We start from the raw sequence: 20047 nt of genomic DNA on the forward strand, positions 1-20047 counted from the left end.
GCTTTATCCAAGTCTAAGCAACCTTCAACATCTGAGTGCTTTGCTCTAATTTTACAGCTCAGAGGCCAAAGGGACTTGGGAAGGATCAGAGTTTCCTCATTGTCCAGCTGGAAGGGACCCTAAGGATCATGTAGTCCAACCTGCTTAATAAAGGCAGCAGCTTGCCTCTGGACAGAATCTAGGTTACCTCTTACCATAGGGAGATGTCTAATAGGAGATTGATTCTTAGAATTTCATTTAACCTATTCCATCTGAATTATCTGCACCTAGAAACTGGTTAGTTCTGGAATCTGATCGCAGAATTTCACTGAACATATATATATATATATAGCAGTTATTTTCTTCATTTCTGATAGTGAAGGGTGTCTGTCTGAAGGAAGAGTGTCACTGGAAAGAGTTGCTTTTGTCTGGGATGCAGCAAAATATGGTGGAAACAACTGTGGATCAGGAATAGGACACCTGGCTTCTAGTCCTGACTCCTCTCCACTGGCAAGCTGTCATTGATCTAGGGTCAATTACTTCACTTTACAGCACCTTAACTTCCTCTTCTGTCAAATAAAAGGATTCGCCTACATGAATTCTAAGATCCTCTCTAGCTCTAAAATTCTGTGATGCTACCCGTCACTGCAGAAGACAAGTAGGGTTAAACAAAAGCCGAAGAAGGATTTTTTAAATTCAAAAGTGATTTTCACTCTATACTTGAAACTTAGAGAAACTGAAAGTAGAAATCTCTTCTCTTTCCTCCCAAAAGTATTTGGGTTAACAGATTAATTGTGACGGCTAATGGACCATTTTGTCTTCTACCATTAAGGGACTATTTCTTCTACCATTTCTTCTGCTTTTACAGAGGTACATAACAAGACAAGTTTCCCAAAGCAAATTCTGAAAGTGAGTGTTTGTGTACCTCAGGTAATGACTACGACTCATCCTGCCATTTTCTTAATGGTGAGAGGCAACTTGGAGTATTGGACAGAGAAATAGCCTTAGAGCCAAGGAGAACTGGGTTTCTGTCATGTCTCTGATGCATACCGGCCATGTTAATTTTGGCAAGTCACAAGCCCTCAGTGCTCCTGCCAATTCTCTAAGACTATTTGTTGCAGAGAAGGTGCCAATGTACATTGGCAGAGAGAGAGTTTCCTCACCCGGGAGTTCCCTATACTGATGAAATCACAAGTCTAGTCCCTATCCCTGTCCTACTCAGTGGTGCTAGTGATTGTGGTTTGTAGTTTATTTAAATTATCTAATATGAACTGTCTTCCTTTTAAGAGAGAGAGAAAAATTCCACCAGAGCCTTGGCGCTGATTGGTTAGACATTCAGAAATCTGAGACATATCCTCTGCTGGCATGACAGTCATGAACAAACTAGCATCTGTGTTTTTTAAAAAAAATATATTAAAACAACATATTTACAACGAAATCCTGTTAAAGGTGAGTGTTAATAAAGACCTGAATCCTTTTCTAAAGTGAAATAAGCTCATTATTAACCCCCTTCCTCTGACATCTCACAGAAAGGGGGAGAAAAAACCCTGTATCTCATCCTCATGTTCAGTGTATATACAGGCAGAATAGGTGTGGAATTATCTCTCTGTGCTTGGAGCTAAGCCACTGACCACCTGGAACCGTTATTCAGTGTTCAGCAGCCACCTGCAGAATCTGTGTTCTTTGCGGAAAGCTCCTTGCTTTTGCTGAAAGGCAATGTATGGGCATCAAGGAGCCATGGAACCGCCCGGTGTGCCCCCTGGAGAGGGGCAGGGCTCCTGGCATTCTTCCCGGAGAGAAGCCTCGAAGGCTTATTTTATCATATTCACTCTGCAGCCTGGGCTGCAAAGAACATGTGAATAATTCATGCTATGGTTTCAGGAGAGCTCTTGCTTTCCCCAGAGCTCCAGGATGCACACCGCTGAGCTGCACATGCCTAGATTCTCTTTGTTCTGGAAGATAGGTTCACTGTTAGTTGTTTTTCACAGACAAAACCTCTCAATAATGCAGTCAGATAAACATCCACTGGTTCTGGTGACCTCTGATTGAGTGTGGATCTGTGTTTTGCCATAGCAGAATGAGAAATATGAATAACTAGCCATTTAAATTTGCACATGAATGGTATTTAGCTACTGACAGCTATAGTTTGATACTCTATCCATACCAGAATAAGGAGCTAGAAGATTGGGCACTGGTCTTCTAAAATTGCACATAGAATGGCAAAATTGATATGTTCTTACTCACAGTCAGAGAAGTAACCTGTTGACGCCCCACTTATTTCATATAATAAGCCGTCTTTGTTCCTTGTTGGGAGGTGGTAATTAAGTGTTGGCAACTTCAAAGTTGTCAGTTATTTGTGTGTATGGGAAAGCCCAACCTTTCTTAGGAACTAGACCTGGTCCAAGGGAATGGCTTCACAATTTTCTGAATATGCAATTCTCCTAATAAAGGACTTGTACAAAAAAATTGATATGTTCTTTACCAAACTTAGATTGGTACAATAGAAGAAAAAGTGTTAATAAGGCAGGGAAATTAATGACTTTGCTTGATGTCCAAAGCTGTTCTGCATAGATCTGCATGGGGTATACTTGGGGATTTTGGTACAAATGTAGAAAGTTCACCATTCTCAGTGGCTACAGCGTCTTGTTTACATAGCCAATGTGATATATTGTGATATATCATTTCCCATGTTGCCAGAAGGGGAGAGGAGATATATTTATCATTTTGAACAAGACAGGATTCCAGTAAAGTCTTCCAGCTATGAGACCTTTTGATGGTTTTGCCTATCTTATCTAGGTCCCCACAGAGAATCTCTGGGGAGCCCAGCCCTATTGGTGGGGCAGGTTGACCTAGTAATACCATGTACATTTGGTTAAGAGACTCTATAATGAACAGACTGTTATAAATGGAGTAATCATTCATTATCTTGGAATGTATTCCTTTCTAGGAACTGTGATGAATCTTTGTCTAGCTAAAGGAGGCCATTCCCATGGTGAGCTTAAGATAAACTCTCAAAATGAATGGAAACGTATGGCAGGGTAACAATCTGATATACCGACAGTGGGATCCATGCTAGAAAAACTATAGGCCCAGGAGCAGGGAGCAACTAAGTACTAGTGGCGACTGGCATTGCCCCAGTGGATATCCTGTTATTCCCAAAGGCTTGGGCTGGCGGGTATTCCTAGGGCTGAGCCTCTTGGGAATATTCCAGGAGTTGGTCACAGGCCCAAGTCCTGAAGAACCACAAATAGGTTATTCTAGAGCCTCTGACATCTCCGTTTTACATTGGAGAAATCTAAAGATTACAAAATTGAACACTGGCTTTTGTGACATGTCTACATGGACAAGGAACCCCAAGGCTAGAGGCCTAGCACTACTGACTGCCTAAGGATTCTTTTCAGGGGTTTATTCCAGATCAGATCGGCCATGATGCTACCAGGAAACTGATTCCCCCAAACTGGCAATGATTAGCACTTGCACCAGGCGATAGTAGGGTTTTATGCATCCTGTGCTTTTCATTAATGGGGTGATGAGAACAGCCAGACACTTGGGGATACAAAAAATATTTGGATATGCTACTAAAACATCCATGAAAATACAGGACTCCTGCCCTGGCCAACTACTCCCCAAAGGCATGGACTAGTATGTTACTCCCTAGACATATCTAGACTTTCAACCAGTTCATTACAGAATCATTATCAAAATAATCCCATTTCACTGGACATTTTAGCCAAATTTTCCAAGAAACACAGGCTTTGTGTTTGTCTGGGCCCAAACACAGCCTCTGAACATGGCTGTTCCTAATTGACTGGACATCATCATGGCCAATTCTGCTCAATGAGGCCATCCTTATTGATCATTAAAATGGCCAAAGTGATTGGTTCAGTTGTTCTGTGGACTGTTCATTTCCCCAGGTACAGAACTATGCTCTATATTCCGTGGAGCAAAAATAACACAAACATGTGTTACTAGTGTAGCATATGAGTGAATGTGGCAGATATGTTAATTACATTGCAGAATGGTACTCCATTTATTTCTTGTAAGTTCATGATTGTTTTGCGCTTGTTATAATCTATACAACATGAATCCTTATGGAGAGGAAATGGTAAGCACATTCTCTCTCTATCTCCAATAATGTGACTATCTAGGAGCCCTGAGATACTAGACTCTTCCTTCTAACTTGATGATGCTTTGGGTATTTATACCAAGTTTTCTCAGATCCAAGGGACAAATATATACTTTTTAAACAATAGCTGTCACATCAGAACCAAACTCCACTAATTTTAACCTATGAGTTAACTACTAAGTGAAATCAATTTTTGCCCACTGACCTGTTACAAGCAGTTATATTTCATCATATGTCACGGAAGAGATTTCTTAGCATCAGCAGAACCAGGGAATGACCCACATGCCTTAATTAGAGGTAAACCCATCTCTCAGAGCAATGTGCTTCATCAGCAGAAGCTGAAGGTACAATTGATGCAGCCAGTATTGTTTCACGCTCAACCAACCTTCTTCTATGAGTTCCAGAAAGAGAAGCAATGATTAGGGAAGAAAGCCATGAATAGATCGTTCCTGTGGTGTTGTGTTTGTGATATCGAGGCTCCCCAGGCCCTTTGTCCTGGTAGTTGGTGTTGTTCAACTGCAGTGCACTCATTACCCAACTAGGCTGGTTATCCCTTTGGAGGACAAAGTTTTCATTCAAGACTGAACAGAGTTAGACACAATGACATTTCATGGTCCTGGGAACACACTTAGAGGCTGCTTCTTGAAGCACCTACTGAAGGCTTTTTTTGTTTCCATTTGATCACATGAGCTTCACAAAGCTTTGGGGTAGCACCGTGGCATGACTCTCCGTCTTCAGAGACAAGAGAACCATCAACCCAGGCAGTCTTGGTGCCCCTGGGTATGAGTGACAGCCACTGTCGTTTCCAGTATAGAAGCGTTTAGAAAAGGAGAATTGTGCAGAATGCTGTCAATTTCAGCAGAGAATGCAGTTCATCATGTTTTGTGGTTCATCAAAAAAAGAGAAAGAAATTGACACCTAAATCCCCGATAGGCATCTTTGGAATCAGTAGTGCAAAGTGTTTTAGCTGTTTTTTTTTTCTTTTCCTACTTTGTCAATTCCTTGTTCTTCAAGTCTTTCCTAAAATAGTAGATCTGTAATTTGAAACATTTATAGACAAAGATGAAACAAAACCTTTATAGTCACTCCATTGGATTTTTTAAAAAAAATTCTTTTGAATTCATGATTTTACATTGAATCCTTTCTGTTTTGCCGTGTACACGGAAATGTTCTTTTTTTTTTTTTCTCATTTTGTATCTCAGCTTAAAATGAATTAAAAAAATTAAAAATTTCTTTGGCATTTAGTTTTTTACTACGATGATTCTGCTTTGTATATAGTAACTAAACAATGTTATTATCTGCCCAGTCACAGAAGAGACTCTGTTGAGAAGTCTTTTGAATAATTCTCATTACCCACTGTGAATCATTTCTGACATATATCCTCTAGAGTCAGAGTACTGAAAATAAGCTAAAATAATTTGAGTTTTAGATTTTTGTAGACATGAGCATTAGTGAAAGGTGTTACAAAAAGAATGATTACCTTAAAGACTTCCACCTCTCTTTTTCTACTTGGTTCTCTGGGCTTTCACTTTCATAAGAAGCCAGATAAAGACCTAGACAGAAAGGGATTTATAATTAGATCCCTGAAATCTTGCTTTTTTTTTGTTTCACGTGGGACTCCACTCTGTGTATTACATTTGTATGTTTATATGATTTGTTATTAGTTATTTGGTCAATGGTGTCTCATTTGGTTTTATACTAAAAAAAAGTGTCTACAACATCAAAATGCTAATTATAAAGGAAGAAAGGTCAAAGGGAGACAAGTAATAGATTTATCTGTTTAACTAGAGATCACTGAATTTTAGAGCTGGATACAGAGGTTGTCTAATACAATCCCCTTAATTTGCAAAGGAGGGACCCTCATGAGGCCCAGGGACTTGACCAAGGAGGCAGAGTCAGTGCTAGAAACCAAGTCTCTTGGCATCCCAGTTCAGTTCAGTCTACAACACTGCTTCTAAGAATACATTTAAGAAAAAATTTCATTTTTCCCACAGAGGTAGACCAACTTATAGGAAAGCAGTTTGGTAAGTAGTTGGCATTTAAACAGCAGGGCAGCTAGGTGGCACAGTGGATAGAGCACCAGCTTGGAGTTAGGACCACTCATCTTCCTGAGTTCAAATCTGACCTCAGACACTTACTAGCTGTGTGACCCTGGGCAAGTCACTTAATTCTGTTTGTCTCAGTTTCCTTATCTGTAAAATGAGCTGGAGAAGGAAATGGCAAACCACTCCAGTAATTTGGCCAAGAAAACCCCAAATAGGGTCACAAAGAGTCAGACATGACTGAAAACGACTGAACAACAATTGAAATTTAAACAGTGGTTTGTAGTTTACAAAGGATCTGTCTTCTGAATACCCTGTGCAGCAGGCAGTGCAAGTTACCCCCCCATCCCCCATTTTACAGATGAGGAAGCTTAGGCTAAGCAGGGTTGAATGTCTTGCCCACAGCCACACAAGTAAGGATTTGCTGAGTAAGAAGTGTCTGCAGGCAGAACTACGATGAGACTCCTATCAAACAAAGCAGGAAAGCATATAGGATGATGATGTCCCTCCCTACACAGATGACATGAAAAGAAGTAGTTTCTGTGAATATCATTATCAGCATTATCAGGGCTCTAGAGTTCCAGGGCTTTTGGCCATTAGGAAAGAATAGCGTAAATAAAATGCTGGGATAAGGAAGAAGCTTCAGCCCCCTTCTGGGCCCAGCTGGACCTCCACCAACCCAAAGGATGGAAGCCATGCCGCCAGATAAGCGCAGAGGGCCCTTTAAGGCTTAGAAGGACTGTCTCATAGAGGAGCTGCTTAAGGGAGCTGAAATCTATCCCAGACAAAGGCTATTCATCCAACCCCTGCTGGAGAGCATCCCCAGTGTACTTCAGTTTCCAGTTTTTCTGGCACTGATAACCATCTTGTTGACCAGGCTTGCCTGTCCTATTCACCCCAGAGGTTCTGTTTTCTCCCTGCCTATGACCCTGTTTGCATCTGTGTTGAGCCCCACCCCAGCTTGTGAACTCCTGGCTTTGACACCTGACTGTTCCACCAAGTTCACGTGCAGTAGAAACCCCTCAGCTTAGATTCCCAGCCACCTCTGTCACCTCCTTCCTATTCCTGGCCCTATCTATTAACTGCTACCCAATGCCCCTATCTTGAATCCTTTTGAAACTGGGGCTAAAGGGAACAAACGCAAAAGAAATATGGTACTTCGGGTGACTTCCTTTGTTTTTGGTATAGGCAATAAGTGTTAACCATCTAAGGTATAAATATATCTATGGTAATGAAAGTAGCAGTAGTAGCAGGAGTTCAGATCCATCTCTCTCTGCCGAGTTCCCAAAGGGTCCTCAAGCACCCTGAGACTTTTCACTCACCCTTCCACCTATCCTCTGTAAAGACCCATGAAAGTTGGAGGATTGCAGCAAAAGGGGCCCAGAAGGGGATCTCCTTTGCAGGTAGAATCTAATTCCTGGTACTTTTTTATGAACTTGACAATGAAGCATTTGACTCAGGACAATCATGAAAGCTAGCATTGTGCCGCACCTCACCACCCACATCTGCACACAGCTGGCTTCTTCAATTACATGAGTAAGTGACAGAGCCTTTAATGATCCTAATTACCAAAGTTAAATATAGCTTTCCTCCTACATGTGCTTGGTTTGGGAGCGTGACTAGGTATCCTTGCTATCTGCCAAATAGCAGCACCTCCACCCCACCCCCCAATTTAATGACACCTGAGTGATGTACACCCAGTATACACCAACAGCCAATCCCTAATGCTGTAGGGGAGAGCTCTCTGCAGAGTGAGACATGTGTCTTTCTGGCAGGTGTTTCCTTCTCTCCACGTGCCAGGCAATCTATAGCTACACTGTGTGTGTGTGTGTGTGTGTGTGTGTGTGTGTGTGTGTGTGTAGGTGCATGCACACTAGGTAGGTGTGGGTGGGTGTGAAGGTGGGATTCACCCTTAAATTAAATGTCAGGGTGTGGTGCTCTGAAAAGAGAACTAGTCTGGGGATTTGGGGACTCCTTGGAGTCATGTCCTATGTCTGACACTACTTAGCTCTGTGGTCCTTCACAAGTCCCTTTCCTAGGCTTTGCATGATTGCCCATGTGTAACCTATATCAAATTTCTTGCTGTATCAGGAAGGAGGGAGTGGAGGGAAGGAAGGAGAGAACTTGGAACTCAAAATTTAAGAAAGTGAATTTTAAAATTGCTTTAACATGCAATTGTGAAAATATTATTCAAAAACAACAACCAAGTCTCTTCTCCCTCACTAGGCCTCAGATTCCTGGTATAGGGAGCAAGGGGGCTGGACTAGAAGACCTATAAACAGTATTTCCCACTCTGAGCATACGCCCAGGTCTTTGTCCAAGGGCGTATAGGGTCATTGAGAGCACAAATAGCTGCTGTGGTTGCATCTTGGGGTTGGGAGGAAAAGACAAGGAAAGAGTGAGGCCTTTTCCTCATACTGCTTTGTTCACCCCTCCCTTTTTTCCCCCTGTTTCTGGTATTTGGTTTATTGCTGCCAAAGTGACACATTCTCAAATGGTCCACGATGCACTGGGAAAAATATTGCCTTTTTTTTACAGACACAGTAATGAGCCATTCCTAAGCATGTGTGCCTTTCTGTGGCAAGCTGGCTCTCCTTATTTTGGGCTCCACAAAAGCCACTGCATTAAAGCCTGAAAACAACGTTAAATGGTGTGGCCAAAAACTACAGTCCGGTGTAGTAACTTTCTCACAGGAAGACATGATTTTAAGATTTAATGAGTGTTTTATGGATACTCTTTTCCCCCTTAGCATCATTTCTCAATGACCATCCCACTCCTCAGTCCCACAATAGAACATAATGAAGTATAACTAATGAAAATATATCAATGTTCATTAGCCACACCTGCCAATGCAGGCCTCATTCCACACCCGTAGTCCTCCACCATTCTGCTGAGAAAAGGAAGTGTGTGTGTTTCCCATCAGTCCTCTTAACTCATGGTTAGTCACTGTTTTGAAATATTTTAATGTTGTTTTCTTTTGCTGTGGTCACTGCCTTATCCCCTTTGGGGGCAGGATGGATGTTGGATATGGGTCCCAAGAGTTTGATCTAGGATAGGTCTGGGTCATGGGGGTCCAGAGATGCCAGCTGGTAGGGATTCAGGGAGGGTGGCAAATGGAAACTCAGCCCCACCTTCAGTCTCTGTTCATGTGCTGACTTCTCACCCTTACTCCTAAGCTTCCTCATACCTTTTCTGCTACTGCGTTCTTTTAGGTCTCTTCATCTCTGTCCCTACCCTTCATCTTCATGTTCCTTTCTTGCCTTTCTTACCACATAATACTTCCCTCCACAGACATGACATTACATTCCTAGGCTAGCTCCCATTACCATATTTAACCCCTGTGGCAGCTTGGTGCTTAATGGATAGAACGCTGGACCCACAGTTCAAATCCTGAAAAAGACTTATAGACGTGATGGGAAGTAGTTAGAAATCATAGTGGACAGAGCACCTTACATGGCATCAGGAAGACCCGAGTTCAAATTTGGCCTCAGACACTTACTGACCATGTGACCCTGGGCAAGTCACTTAACCTGTCTGCCTCAGTTTCCTCATATGGAAATGGAAATAACAATAGTATCTACCTCCTAGGATTTGCCTCAGTTTCCCCATCTGTAAAATGAGCTGCAGAAGGACATGGCAAACCACTCCAGTATCTTTGCCAAGAAAACCCTGAATGGGGTCACAAAGAGTCAGACACGACTGAAATGACTGAACAGAAACATCTCCCAAGGCAGTTCTAAGGATAAAATGAGATAAAATTTCTAAAGCATTTTGCAAATGTTAAAGCACTATACAAATGTGTGCTATTCAAACGATTGTTATTATGTAGCAGAAACGCCGATCATGTATAACTGGGTCACTTTCCATTATTTTTCATTGCAAGTGAATAAGTTTTTTTCAGTTATAATGAGGGTTTTCATTTATGTGGAAGAGGGATTTTATTTTAGTTTAAAGAGATGCTTTGGGTACTAGGGCTAGAAGAGTCTAGGAACCAAACCACTATTGAAATCATTAATTTTATTGTTAAATCTGCCGATCCGTCAACCAATTTACAAGTGAACTTTTGGAACACAACTTAATTATAAATTAAATTCTTTTTGTGTAGGTGTGTTCCAGTTTAAGAAAACTTGCTATGTAAAAATTTGAGTTTGCAAAACAGACATATTTAAGGATGATGATTTCCATTTTACAATGGTAAAGAAAAGTGTGAAGAAAACAACATATGCATTGGTCACAACTAGGTAATTACATACATGTGAATGAGTAATTTAGAAGACTGAAAAGGGATAAATAAGAAGAAACCACAATTAGTTATTACTACTTGCGTGTTACAGTATTCTAAAATTATAAATATTTTGAATCTGTTTTCAGGGCAAAAATTAAATCCATAAGATCAGAGATTCTGCACTAGAAGGAACTCAGTGATCATTTAATCCACCCCCCTCTTTTTTACAGAAAAAGGAACAGAGGCTCAGAGAGGTTAATTGACCTGTGTGACATCACACAGACCTCACACAAAGATGCAATTTGAACCCAGGTCTTCTGACTCCAAATCCAACATATCTGCTTAATAAAGAAAAATAATAAAAATTTATTAAAAGAAAAAAGCAAACTGGCTCCCCTGGTGAGTTTAAATGAATCTTTAAAAAAATTTATCTTAAAAAACTTTTATTTTCTTTTAACAAACATTAGAACCACCCTTAACTTGCCTAGGCCAAAGTACACCTGTACATTTCTCATTCTGGTGAGCTGTGGAACAGCTGTGAGCTCTGTGGTTCCTTCTAGTCTATAAATACATATTTCCTCCCATATCCCTTACTATTCCTTCCTTTTCATTATGGAATACATTCTGCCATTTTTTTTTCTCTGTGGGCTTGTAATCAGATCAGCTCTGGCTTTCCCTTCCCTTCATCTTCTCCCTGCGTTTTAGCCTTGGTGGGGGGTGCAGGTCAAGTGTCCTACTGACTTAAAATGTGGCCCTCTCCTTGAAGCTAATTTGAATTGTCCTTGTAATGGGAGAAAAGGGAGTGGAAGTAATGAAGGGCAGAGAGGTTAGTTCCTATCCCAGCCTGGTAACCTTTGAAGGCTAGCAGGAGTTAGCCACGTCTTCCACCTACCTACCCTCAGGACACTAAGCCTGGCTACAGTTAGCCTGGCCTGTCCCTCTCCCTTTAATCATGTTAATGACTGCTTTTAGGCAATCTGCTGAGCCTAATTTTCCTTGCTATATTGTGACTTTCATGAATTCTGGGGAGGCACAGATGCCTACCCTGATTAACTTAGATGGGCCCAAAAAATCTTCAAAAGGAAAGAGAATCATCAGTGCTGCTCTGATGGGAGAAACTATACTAAAGTGAAACCATCAGGATTTTGACAGCTGGAGTCAGGAGACCTGGCCCCACTACAACCATCTGTGTGACCTGGAAGAAACCATTTCAATTTACCAGCCCTCAATTTTTTCCTCATCAATAAAACAAGATCTTATAGTTATGACTTTCTATATTCTACTTCAGAGTCCCTTCCAGTTGTCATATTCTATGTTTTAAGATCCCTTTTAGCTCTGCCAGTCTAGATCTGGGAAAAGGCTAGAATTTAGTTCATAATATTATTCTGAACTGAGGACCCAAAAGCATGTCTTTTAAAACTCATCTCAAAAGGAAAAACTTATTCCAAGGGGCCTAGAGGGGACAGCATCAATTAGGATTCCTATCCCATAGAACAGCTGAGTCTATGAGGCATGACTATGAGAGTGATTGCTGGGACTAGAGAGGTCAGGGCTATGACTAGAGAAGGAATATTTCCTGCCCTGTATAGGACAAGGCTACGTATCTCACATAATTGTTGAGAGAAAGGGGCCAAGGATAGTGGCATAATAACAATAATAGAAGAAAAAGGATGAGGAGGAGGAAGAGGAGGAGGAAGAAGAAGATGAGGAAAAGGAGGAGGAGGAGGAAGAGAAAGAGAAGGAGAAAGAGGGGAAGAAGAAGAAGAGGAGGAAGAGAAAGGGGGGCAGGAGGAGGAGGAGAAGAAAAAGAAAACAGAGACAAAAGTAGAGTCATATATGCCATGTATAAGGGGAGAAAAGGGACATCTTACCATCCTCAGTGAAGATGGGAGCTGTGTGTAAGTAGTGTGTGATGTTGGGATCTTGTTCAAATGGACATTCCACTTGTTTCCATGTTATAAATTCCCCAACTTGTTTAGCCAGCTCCAGAAATTTCTAGGAGGAATGATAAAAAAAAGTTGATAGGATATAAATATGTAAATATAAACTTCTTGGTTTGGCATTTAAAGTTCTTCACAATTGGGCTCCAACTTACCTTTCTAGGCTTATTATGCTTTACTCCCCTTTGTGGACTCTACAGTCTGGCCATCTTGGCTTTCTTCCTGACATTCTATCTCCTATCTTTTGCCCTTGCACACACAAGCTGTTCCCTCCTGCCTGGCATATACTCCTGCCTTGCCTCTGCCTCTTAGAATTCCTAACTTCCTTCAAAGCTTACCTTAAGAACTAACTCCTACATGAAGCCTTTCTTGATGCCCCCATCTGGTAGTTTTTCTCTCCCTGCATACATTACCCTGTGTGTATGTATGTATGCATGTATATATTATTTTCCCTGGTAGAATATATGCTCCTTAAGGGCAGATTTTTAAATCTGTGACTTTAGTGACTAGTATAGTACTTGGCACATAGTAGGTGCTTAATAAATACTTGCTGATTGATTAATCTAAACTCTAGATCTTCCATAATTTATTTAGCAAAAACTGAAAATTCATACCAGATTCCATAATGTTCAAGAAATCCATTGAGAAGCTACTTTAAATGACTTCTTCTGCAGAACTGCAAAAAAGTCAGCCAGCAGCCCAAAAGGAAAAGAGGATGTCAGGAAAGCAAGTGCCAGCACAGACAAATGATCCCATAGCCTCCCAGGGTGTGCGGAGAAGGAGCAAAGACACATGTAACCTGTAGGGCTCTTTGTCTAGAGGCAGTAATATATGAGGGCTTGCTTGAGAAAGCTCCAGGGTGGTTGAAAGCTCCAGCTGAGGTGTTCTCCCTTCCTTTCTTCCATAGAACAAAACTGATTAGTGGGGATGAGATAGTAACCAGTACGAATGTAGGTCAGATTTGGATACCCAAGGGCTCCAAGGACCCTAGAACTTTGTTCTGTGGTGCCAGAGGAATCCCTGAAGGTCCAGCACTCTGAATCTCTAAGGTCCAATATGGCCTAACCAGAGTAGGAGAAGGTGAGGGCAGAAACACAAGTGACCCAGGGGGAGAACAAGCAGGACTGTCCACTCCATCCAAAGTATAGCAGGGGGGCAGAATTTGACTTTGGTATAAAGCTCCAGTTCAGGAACAAAACATGGAGAAATTAGTAAGCTAAAGGAGACACTGATCAATATAAAAAATTGTAAATCTAGAGATACCCCCAAAGAGGAGAGAATAACTCTGTAACAACTGTAAGGAGTGACTAAAAGAGAAAAAATGGATTTTTACAAGGGCAATTTGAATACCTAGAAGAAATGATCCAAGATATAATAAAGTAAAATGTCTTAAGGAAATAATAAGGAGGAGAATAAATAGCTTAGAAGAGAAAGTGGTAAACCTAAACCAAGTAGTGGATTCTGTGAAAACCAGAATAGACCAAACAAATCAATGATTCCATGAGACAGCAAGAAATACTAGAACAAAAATAAAAAGACTGAAGAAAACCTAGAAGAAAATGTAAGCTATCTGATATCAAAAACAACTGATCTAGAAAACAGGTCAAGGAGAGATAATTTAGTAATGATCAGATTTCCTGAAAATAGATTTTTTTTAAAAGCCCTGGATAAGGAATTGCAAATAAAAATTTCCCAGATCTAATACAATCTGGAGCCAAAGCAAAGATAGAAACCACTGATCACCTGAAAGAAAACATGAAAAGTCCCAGCAATGGCATAGAGCTTATCCAGAGCTTTCATGTCAAAGAAAAAATACTGTTAGGCAGCCAGAAAAAGAAGTTCAAGTACCAAAGAACCATAGTCAAAATCATATAAGATGTGATAGCTTGTAAAATGAAAAAGAAAGCAAAAACAAAAGAGGAGATATTGGAATCTAGTACTTCAAAAGGCAAAATAAATAGGTTTATAACCAAGAATAACTTACCCTGCTGAGTATAATCTTATGGAGGAAAAAAAATGATCCTTAGTGGGATGGAGTATTTTCAAGCATTTTTGAGTAAAAGATCAAAGGAATTTTGGAACTCAAACGAATCAAGAGAAATCTAGAAAAGTAAATTTATTTGAGCAATTGAAAGGGATTGTATGATGTGGTGCTAACATTCTAACGGGGGAAAAGAAACAAGCATCCTTTCAAATCCTTAAAAGGATACTGAGGGAATTAAACAAGAAAAACAGAGGGTCTGGGGGTGGACTGGTTATGTTGCAAGGGTTTGAAGAGGAGAAAGAGGAGAGAACATAAAAAGAAGGAATATAGTGGTAGAGAAAGGAGGAAGAAGGGGATAGAACTTACTATTCCTCATAATTGGGAAATACAAGGAAAAGAGTATTTGAAAAAGGGATGGGCCCTTTGGCAACAAATGAACCTCACTCTTGTCTTAAACAAAGAGGTGTTGAATATATTTACACATATGGACAAACATATACATACACCCATATACACACAGTTTGGTGTAGAAATCAAAGTCAATAGGGAAGCAAGAAAGAGTGTGGGTGATGTTAAGAGGGAAGATATAACAGCAGGGAAGAAATAGTCACAGGAAAAACAATTTTCTGATCCTGAAATGGGGCAGGAGGGGAGATCAAAAAAAAGGAAAAAAATCCAAAGACCTGGAATCCAAGGAGTTGCCTATCAATTAGAGAATGGCTGAACAAATTGTATATGAATAGGACAGAATATTATTATGTTGTAAGAAATAACAAATTTTTTTTCAGAGAATCCTGGGTAGTATGAACTAATGTGGAGTGAAGTACGTAGAACTGGGAGAACAATTTATGATAGCTAATATTTATATAGTACTAACTATGTGCTATGCACGGTGCTAAGTGTTTTATAATTATTATGTTATTATCTCATTCGATCCTCACAACAACACTGCAAGGTGGGTGTTATTATTATCCTCATTTTACAGATGGGGAAACTAAGGCAAAAAGAGATGAAGCAACTAGCTTAGGGTTACACAGCTAGTAAGTGTCTAAGGTTGAATTTGAACTCAGGTCTTTTTGACTCCAGGTCATGCTAAACTGAATTGCAAAGAAAAATAACTGAAAAACTTAAGAACTTTGATCAATGCAATGACCGAGCATGTCTCCACTGGACCTATGGTGAACTATGTTATCCACCTGGTAACAGAAAGCTGATAGACTCAAGGCACAGGAACAAACACATTGTTAGACATGGACGCTGTATGGAATCATTTTGCTCAACTATGCTTTTTTGTTATAAGGGTTCTTTTTTTTTAAGTTGGGGAGGGGAGGTTTGTTGGGAGAGGATAAGTTACCAATAGTAATGCCAAAGAAGGAGGAGGGCATAGCACATTTTTTAAATGCATAGAAGAAAACAAAAAGAAGACTGAAGAAAGCCCAAACAGGATGGCTTTGAAAGTATTTTGTGGAATTTCTTGCATGGTTAAAAAAAATGAAGCTGCATATAAGGCAACCATCAGCTCTATATATAATCCCCTTTTTGTGTTCTATTGTGCATATAGAAATGCTCTTTTTTGGGAGGGTATTTAAGTTCAAAATAAAAATCAAACTCTTGATGAACTGTATGTGATCATCAGAGTTTATCTTCTAATGCAGAATGGCTTCCCCCTTACTTAGCTGTATCTTCTCACTAGCTGTGTCATCCTGGAAAAAAAAGGAATTTCATTTCTGAGTCTGTTGTGTCATAAGATTTGAATGATCTTGCATTTATTTGTATTGATTATCTTCCTATTCAGTATATTCTTATAAAGGTACTTGTTGTCTCCCTGCATAGAATAGAAGCTTCTTTAGGGCACAGGACTCTTTCATTCTTTGTATTTGTAGCCCACAGTGTCTGGTATATAGTAGGCACTTTAACAAATGCTCATGGCTTGATTGCTTTGTTGGGGTGGTGGAAGCTGAGATGTTTAGCACTGGGCAGAGTGCCAGAGACAGAGAGGTACAGGAGAGGTTTTCAATCTTACTTCAAAGTTGACATGTCCATTTGGAAGGCGGTTGGCACATCCTTCATTCAAAAAGTATATGTCTTTGATTAGCAGGCTGAAGAAAGGAATGACTATCTACAAAGGAAAGGAGAGAGGACTTAGTTTTACCCAGGATTTTCCATCAGAAGGAGTCAGCTAAGAGAAAAAAAGTTACTGAAACTTTTCTGCCTCATGCAACAGAAGTAAAACAAGCAGCTGTCAAAATTAATTTGCTCATATAAATTACAGCCAAATGTTGCAGCAATGACAACACGCCTTGCGTACAATGCTTCAGAGTTTATACATCACCTTACATCCACCATCTCAGTAGCTCCTCATAATGACCTTAGAACATCAGAACTGCTATAAACTTTTTACAGCCTAGACAAACATCAGAAAAGTCAACTGGGGGAAGCAGCATAAAAAAATAGCCTCCAATCTGCCTTTTTAAAAAAATGAAAATTTTTAGTTCCAAATCCTCTCTTCCCTTCCCTTCCCCATCTATTGAGAAGGCAAGAAGTGTGACACCCATATACGAAGTCGTGCAAAACGTATTTTCACATAAGCCATGTAGTAGGGGAAAAAGAAAGAAAAATAAACAAAGAGGAAAAAAACTATGCTTCAATCTGTACTTCAGCCTCTCTCTGGAGGTAGATAGTATTTTTCATGATGGGTCTTTTGGAATTGTCATGGAACATTGTGCTGATCAGAGTTGCTAAGTCTTTCACAGTTGAATATCATTATAATATTGTTGTTAATATGTACAATATCCTCCTGGTTCTGCTCACTTCACTTTGTACCATTTTACATAAATCTTCCCAGTTTTTCTGACACTATGCCACTCATTATTTCTTATAGCACAACAATATTCCATCACAATCACTTACCACAACTTGTTTAGCCATTCTCCAACTGATGGTTATCCCCTCAATTTCCAATTCTTTGCCACCACAAAGAGCTGCTATAAATATTTAAATCTACTTTTTATGAAAATTCATTTGGAATGAGGGAAACAGAGACCCAGAGATCTAGCAGGGCCACTCCACTACAGAAAAGAGTTCACTTGGAGCATGGTAGCAGGTGGGCATGTTCTGGATTCCATCTGGGAGTTTCCTACTCTTAACTAATTATTTCTAAGCTAAGCTTAGCTGCTTCTATGCCTCTGGATGAGAAGTGGTATCAGTGCTCTTTTAATTTTGCCACCCTCGAGCAAAGGCCCAGCTACCCCACCCTAGTTATAGTTCTGCCCAGGAAGTAGGCAAGGGACTATCATTTGTATTTGACAGTTGAAGAAACTGAATCTTAGAAAGGGGAAAGTGTTATGTTCAGTTTCATATAAGGTTAGTCAGTGGCAAAGCTAGTACTTGGAAACAGGTTTTCTGAGTTTTAATGGATGAAAGTGATTCCCAACAATGACGAGGCTTCTGGGAGCTTCCTACACCTTTCCACTGGCTCTAGGGAATAGGTTGAAGAAATGTATCATAAGCAAAAAAGGTTATAGAGCTCATAATGCAGTATTTGTGAGTTCATTTATCTTCAGCCCACATGCTCTGAATAGGGATTTGCTTAAGGGATGTCCTCCTGGGCATCCAGGGACCTTAAGGTTTCAGATTCGAAGGGTCTGTAGAGATCATCTAATTCAACTCTTTCATTTTTACCGATGAGGAAATTATGGCCTGCAGAAGTTGAATGAATGAATTTATTGTTAAATTGTTTCAGTCCTGTTCGGCTCTTCGTGATTCCATTTGGGGTTTTCTTGACAGAAATACTGGAGTGGTTTGCCGTCTTCTTCTCCAGCTCATTTTACAGAGGAGAAACTGAGGCAAATAGGGTTGTGACTTGCCCAGGGTCACACAGCTAGTACATGTCTGAGGTTGGATTTGAATTCAGAAAGATGAGTTGACCTGACACTCTATCCACTGTGCTATCTAGCTGCCCAATGAATGAATAAAGCATCTTACTACGTGCAAAGTATTATGCTACGTCCTGGGGCATACACAGAAAAATAAGGCAGATACCCCTCTCAGGGAGCCCACATTCTAATGAGTAAGACAGAAAGTTTCAGCTGTGAGTCAGATGGAAAAAATCCTATGGTCCTTAGAGTACGGAGGCAAAACAGATGGCAATGTCTCATCTTTGATTATTTAAAGCCATTATTTCCAGGACTCTTGAGGACTTGTTAAGTGACTCGGCTAAGATGGACCCCACAAAGAGTAAGCTGCAGTACTAGGATTTGAACACAGGTCCTCAGGCCTCTAATCCAGTACACTTGTCACTATAAGAACCCAACGCTCCAAACAAAGTCTCCCTAACCTCGTCAGACTGAGTACCTACTCATGTCTGGTCCTAGATCTGTCCTGCGGGTCTCTGCAACACCCGTCAAATTCTACCAGCCAAAGCATGTGAGATAGAGAAGGCCCGGACAGGTCTGCACTGCTGTCCACGAGTGGTGCTATGAGCATCCTCCTTCTAGCCTACCATAATAATAACAGCTCATTGTGTGTATCAGCAGGGAGAACAAAGTACACCTCCGTGGACTCCAGTAAGACTGCACTGGAAATTTTGGGGGCCAGGGTAAAAGGGTGGGAGATAGCCGTCACAACTTGGCAATCAAGATTTGTGGAACTCAAACTAAGTGTGCACGAGCTTTGGAGTCAGACGTTGTAGTTTAATCATTTCAGTTGTGTCCTACTCTTCATGACCGCATTTGGGGTTTTCTTGGCAAAGGTACTGGAGTGGTTTGCCATTTCCTTCTCCAGCTCATTTTACAGTTGAGGAAACTGAGGCAAACAGGGTTAAGTGACTTGCCCAGGGTCACACAGCTAGTAACCGTCTAAGGCTGGATTTGAACTCAGGAAAATAAGTCTTTCTGACTTCAGGTCCCCCACTCTATCCACTGCGCCACCTAGTTGCTCCAGAATCAGATGACAGAAGTTCAAATATTGCCTCTGATACTTCACTACCTGTGAAACTTTGGGCAAGTCACCTACTTTCCCTGGGCCTCAGTTTTCTCATGTGTAAATTGATGATGATCATAAATTATTTATATCATATTTTATAATATTTACAAAAAAACCCCAAAACAAATGGGGTCACGAAGAGTTGGACACAGTTGAAATGACTGAACAACAACAACGAAAGAGGCAGAAGACCTGGTCTTGAACTCCAGCTCTGCCACCCTGTGTGATCTCAGGGAAGTCACGTAACCTCTCTGGGCCTCAGTCTTTTCACGTGTAAAATGAGAGGGTTAGGCCACATGGCCTGTAAGCTCCCTCTCAGCCCTATATCTATGATCCAATGCTCCCTCTCCAATCCTCAGTTTCCCCATGTGTACAAACAAGGAATTTGAACTAGATGGTCTGTTGGGGCCCTGTGCCTCTAATGACCTGTACTCCGACTGCGGGCAGGCTTAATGAATAGTCAGTTTGGAAGAATCCACAGCTACTCAGTACTCTTCCATGGTAAGAGGATCATTTGACACTTACATGGTTCAAATCAAACTCCCACACTAGGAAACAGTGTCTGGTCCCCTGCCCTTGAACCTGGAGAGAAATGTGGTGTCTGTAGCAGCCTCCACCCAAGACTTACTCTTCTCCTGCCTGCCTCCTTCGAAGCCCTGTTTTAAAATTCGATGCATGCCAAGGCCCTTGCTAGTCTGCTCATGTGCTCCTTTAAAAGCATGGCCCATCTGCATGTCAAATTAACCAATCAATTAGAGCCTTAAGTTA

General features: G+C 40.7%; 1 protein-coding gene across 1 annotated transcript in view; it reads right to left on the bottom strand.

Annotated features, from left to right (window-relative positions):
- Window positions 1–4577: 4577 nt before the first annotated feature.
- The window catches only part of RASGEF1C (RasGEF domain family member 1C), a 77758-nt gene continuing 62288 nt past the window's right edge, over window positions 4578–20047 (bottom strand). Inside the window, exons 10-13 of the mRNA XM_036752441.1 lie at window positions 16320–16415; window positions 12244–12367; window positions 5586–5658; window positions 4578–5139 (exon numbers count right to left, since the gene is read on the bottom strand). Of these exons, the coding sequence (XP_036608336.1) occupies window positions 5115–5139; window positions 5586–5658; window positions 12244–12367; window positions 16320–16415 (318 nt within the window). The 3' untranslated portion in view covers window positions 4578–5114. The remainder of the gene's footprint in view (window positions 5140–5585; window positions 5659–12243; window positions 12368–16319; window positions 16416–20047) is intronic.

The sequence above is a fragment of the Trichosurus vulpecula genome, chromosome 3, assembly GCF_011100635.1.
Source record: "Trichosurus vulpecula isolate mTriVul1 chromosome 3, mTriVul1.pri, whole genome shotgun sequence".
NCBI classification, from domain to species: Eukaryota; Metazoa; Chordata; class Mammalia; order Diprotodontia; family Phalangeridae; genus Trichosurus; species Trichosurus vulpecula.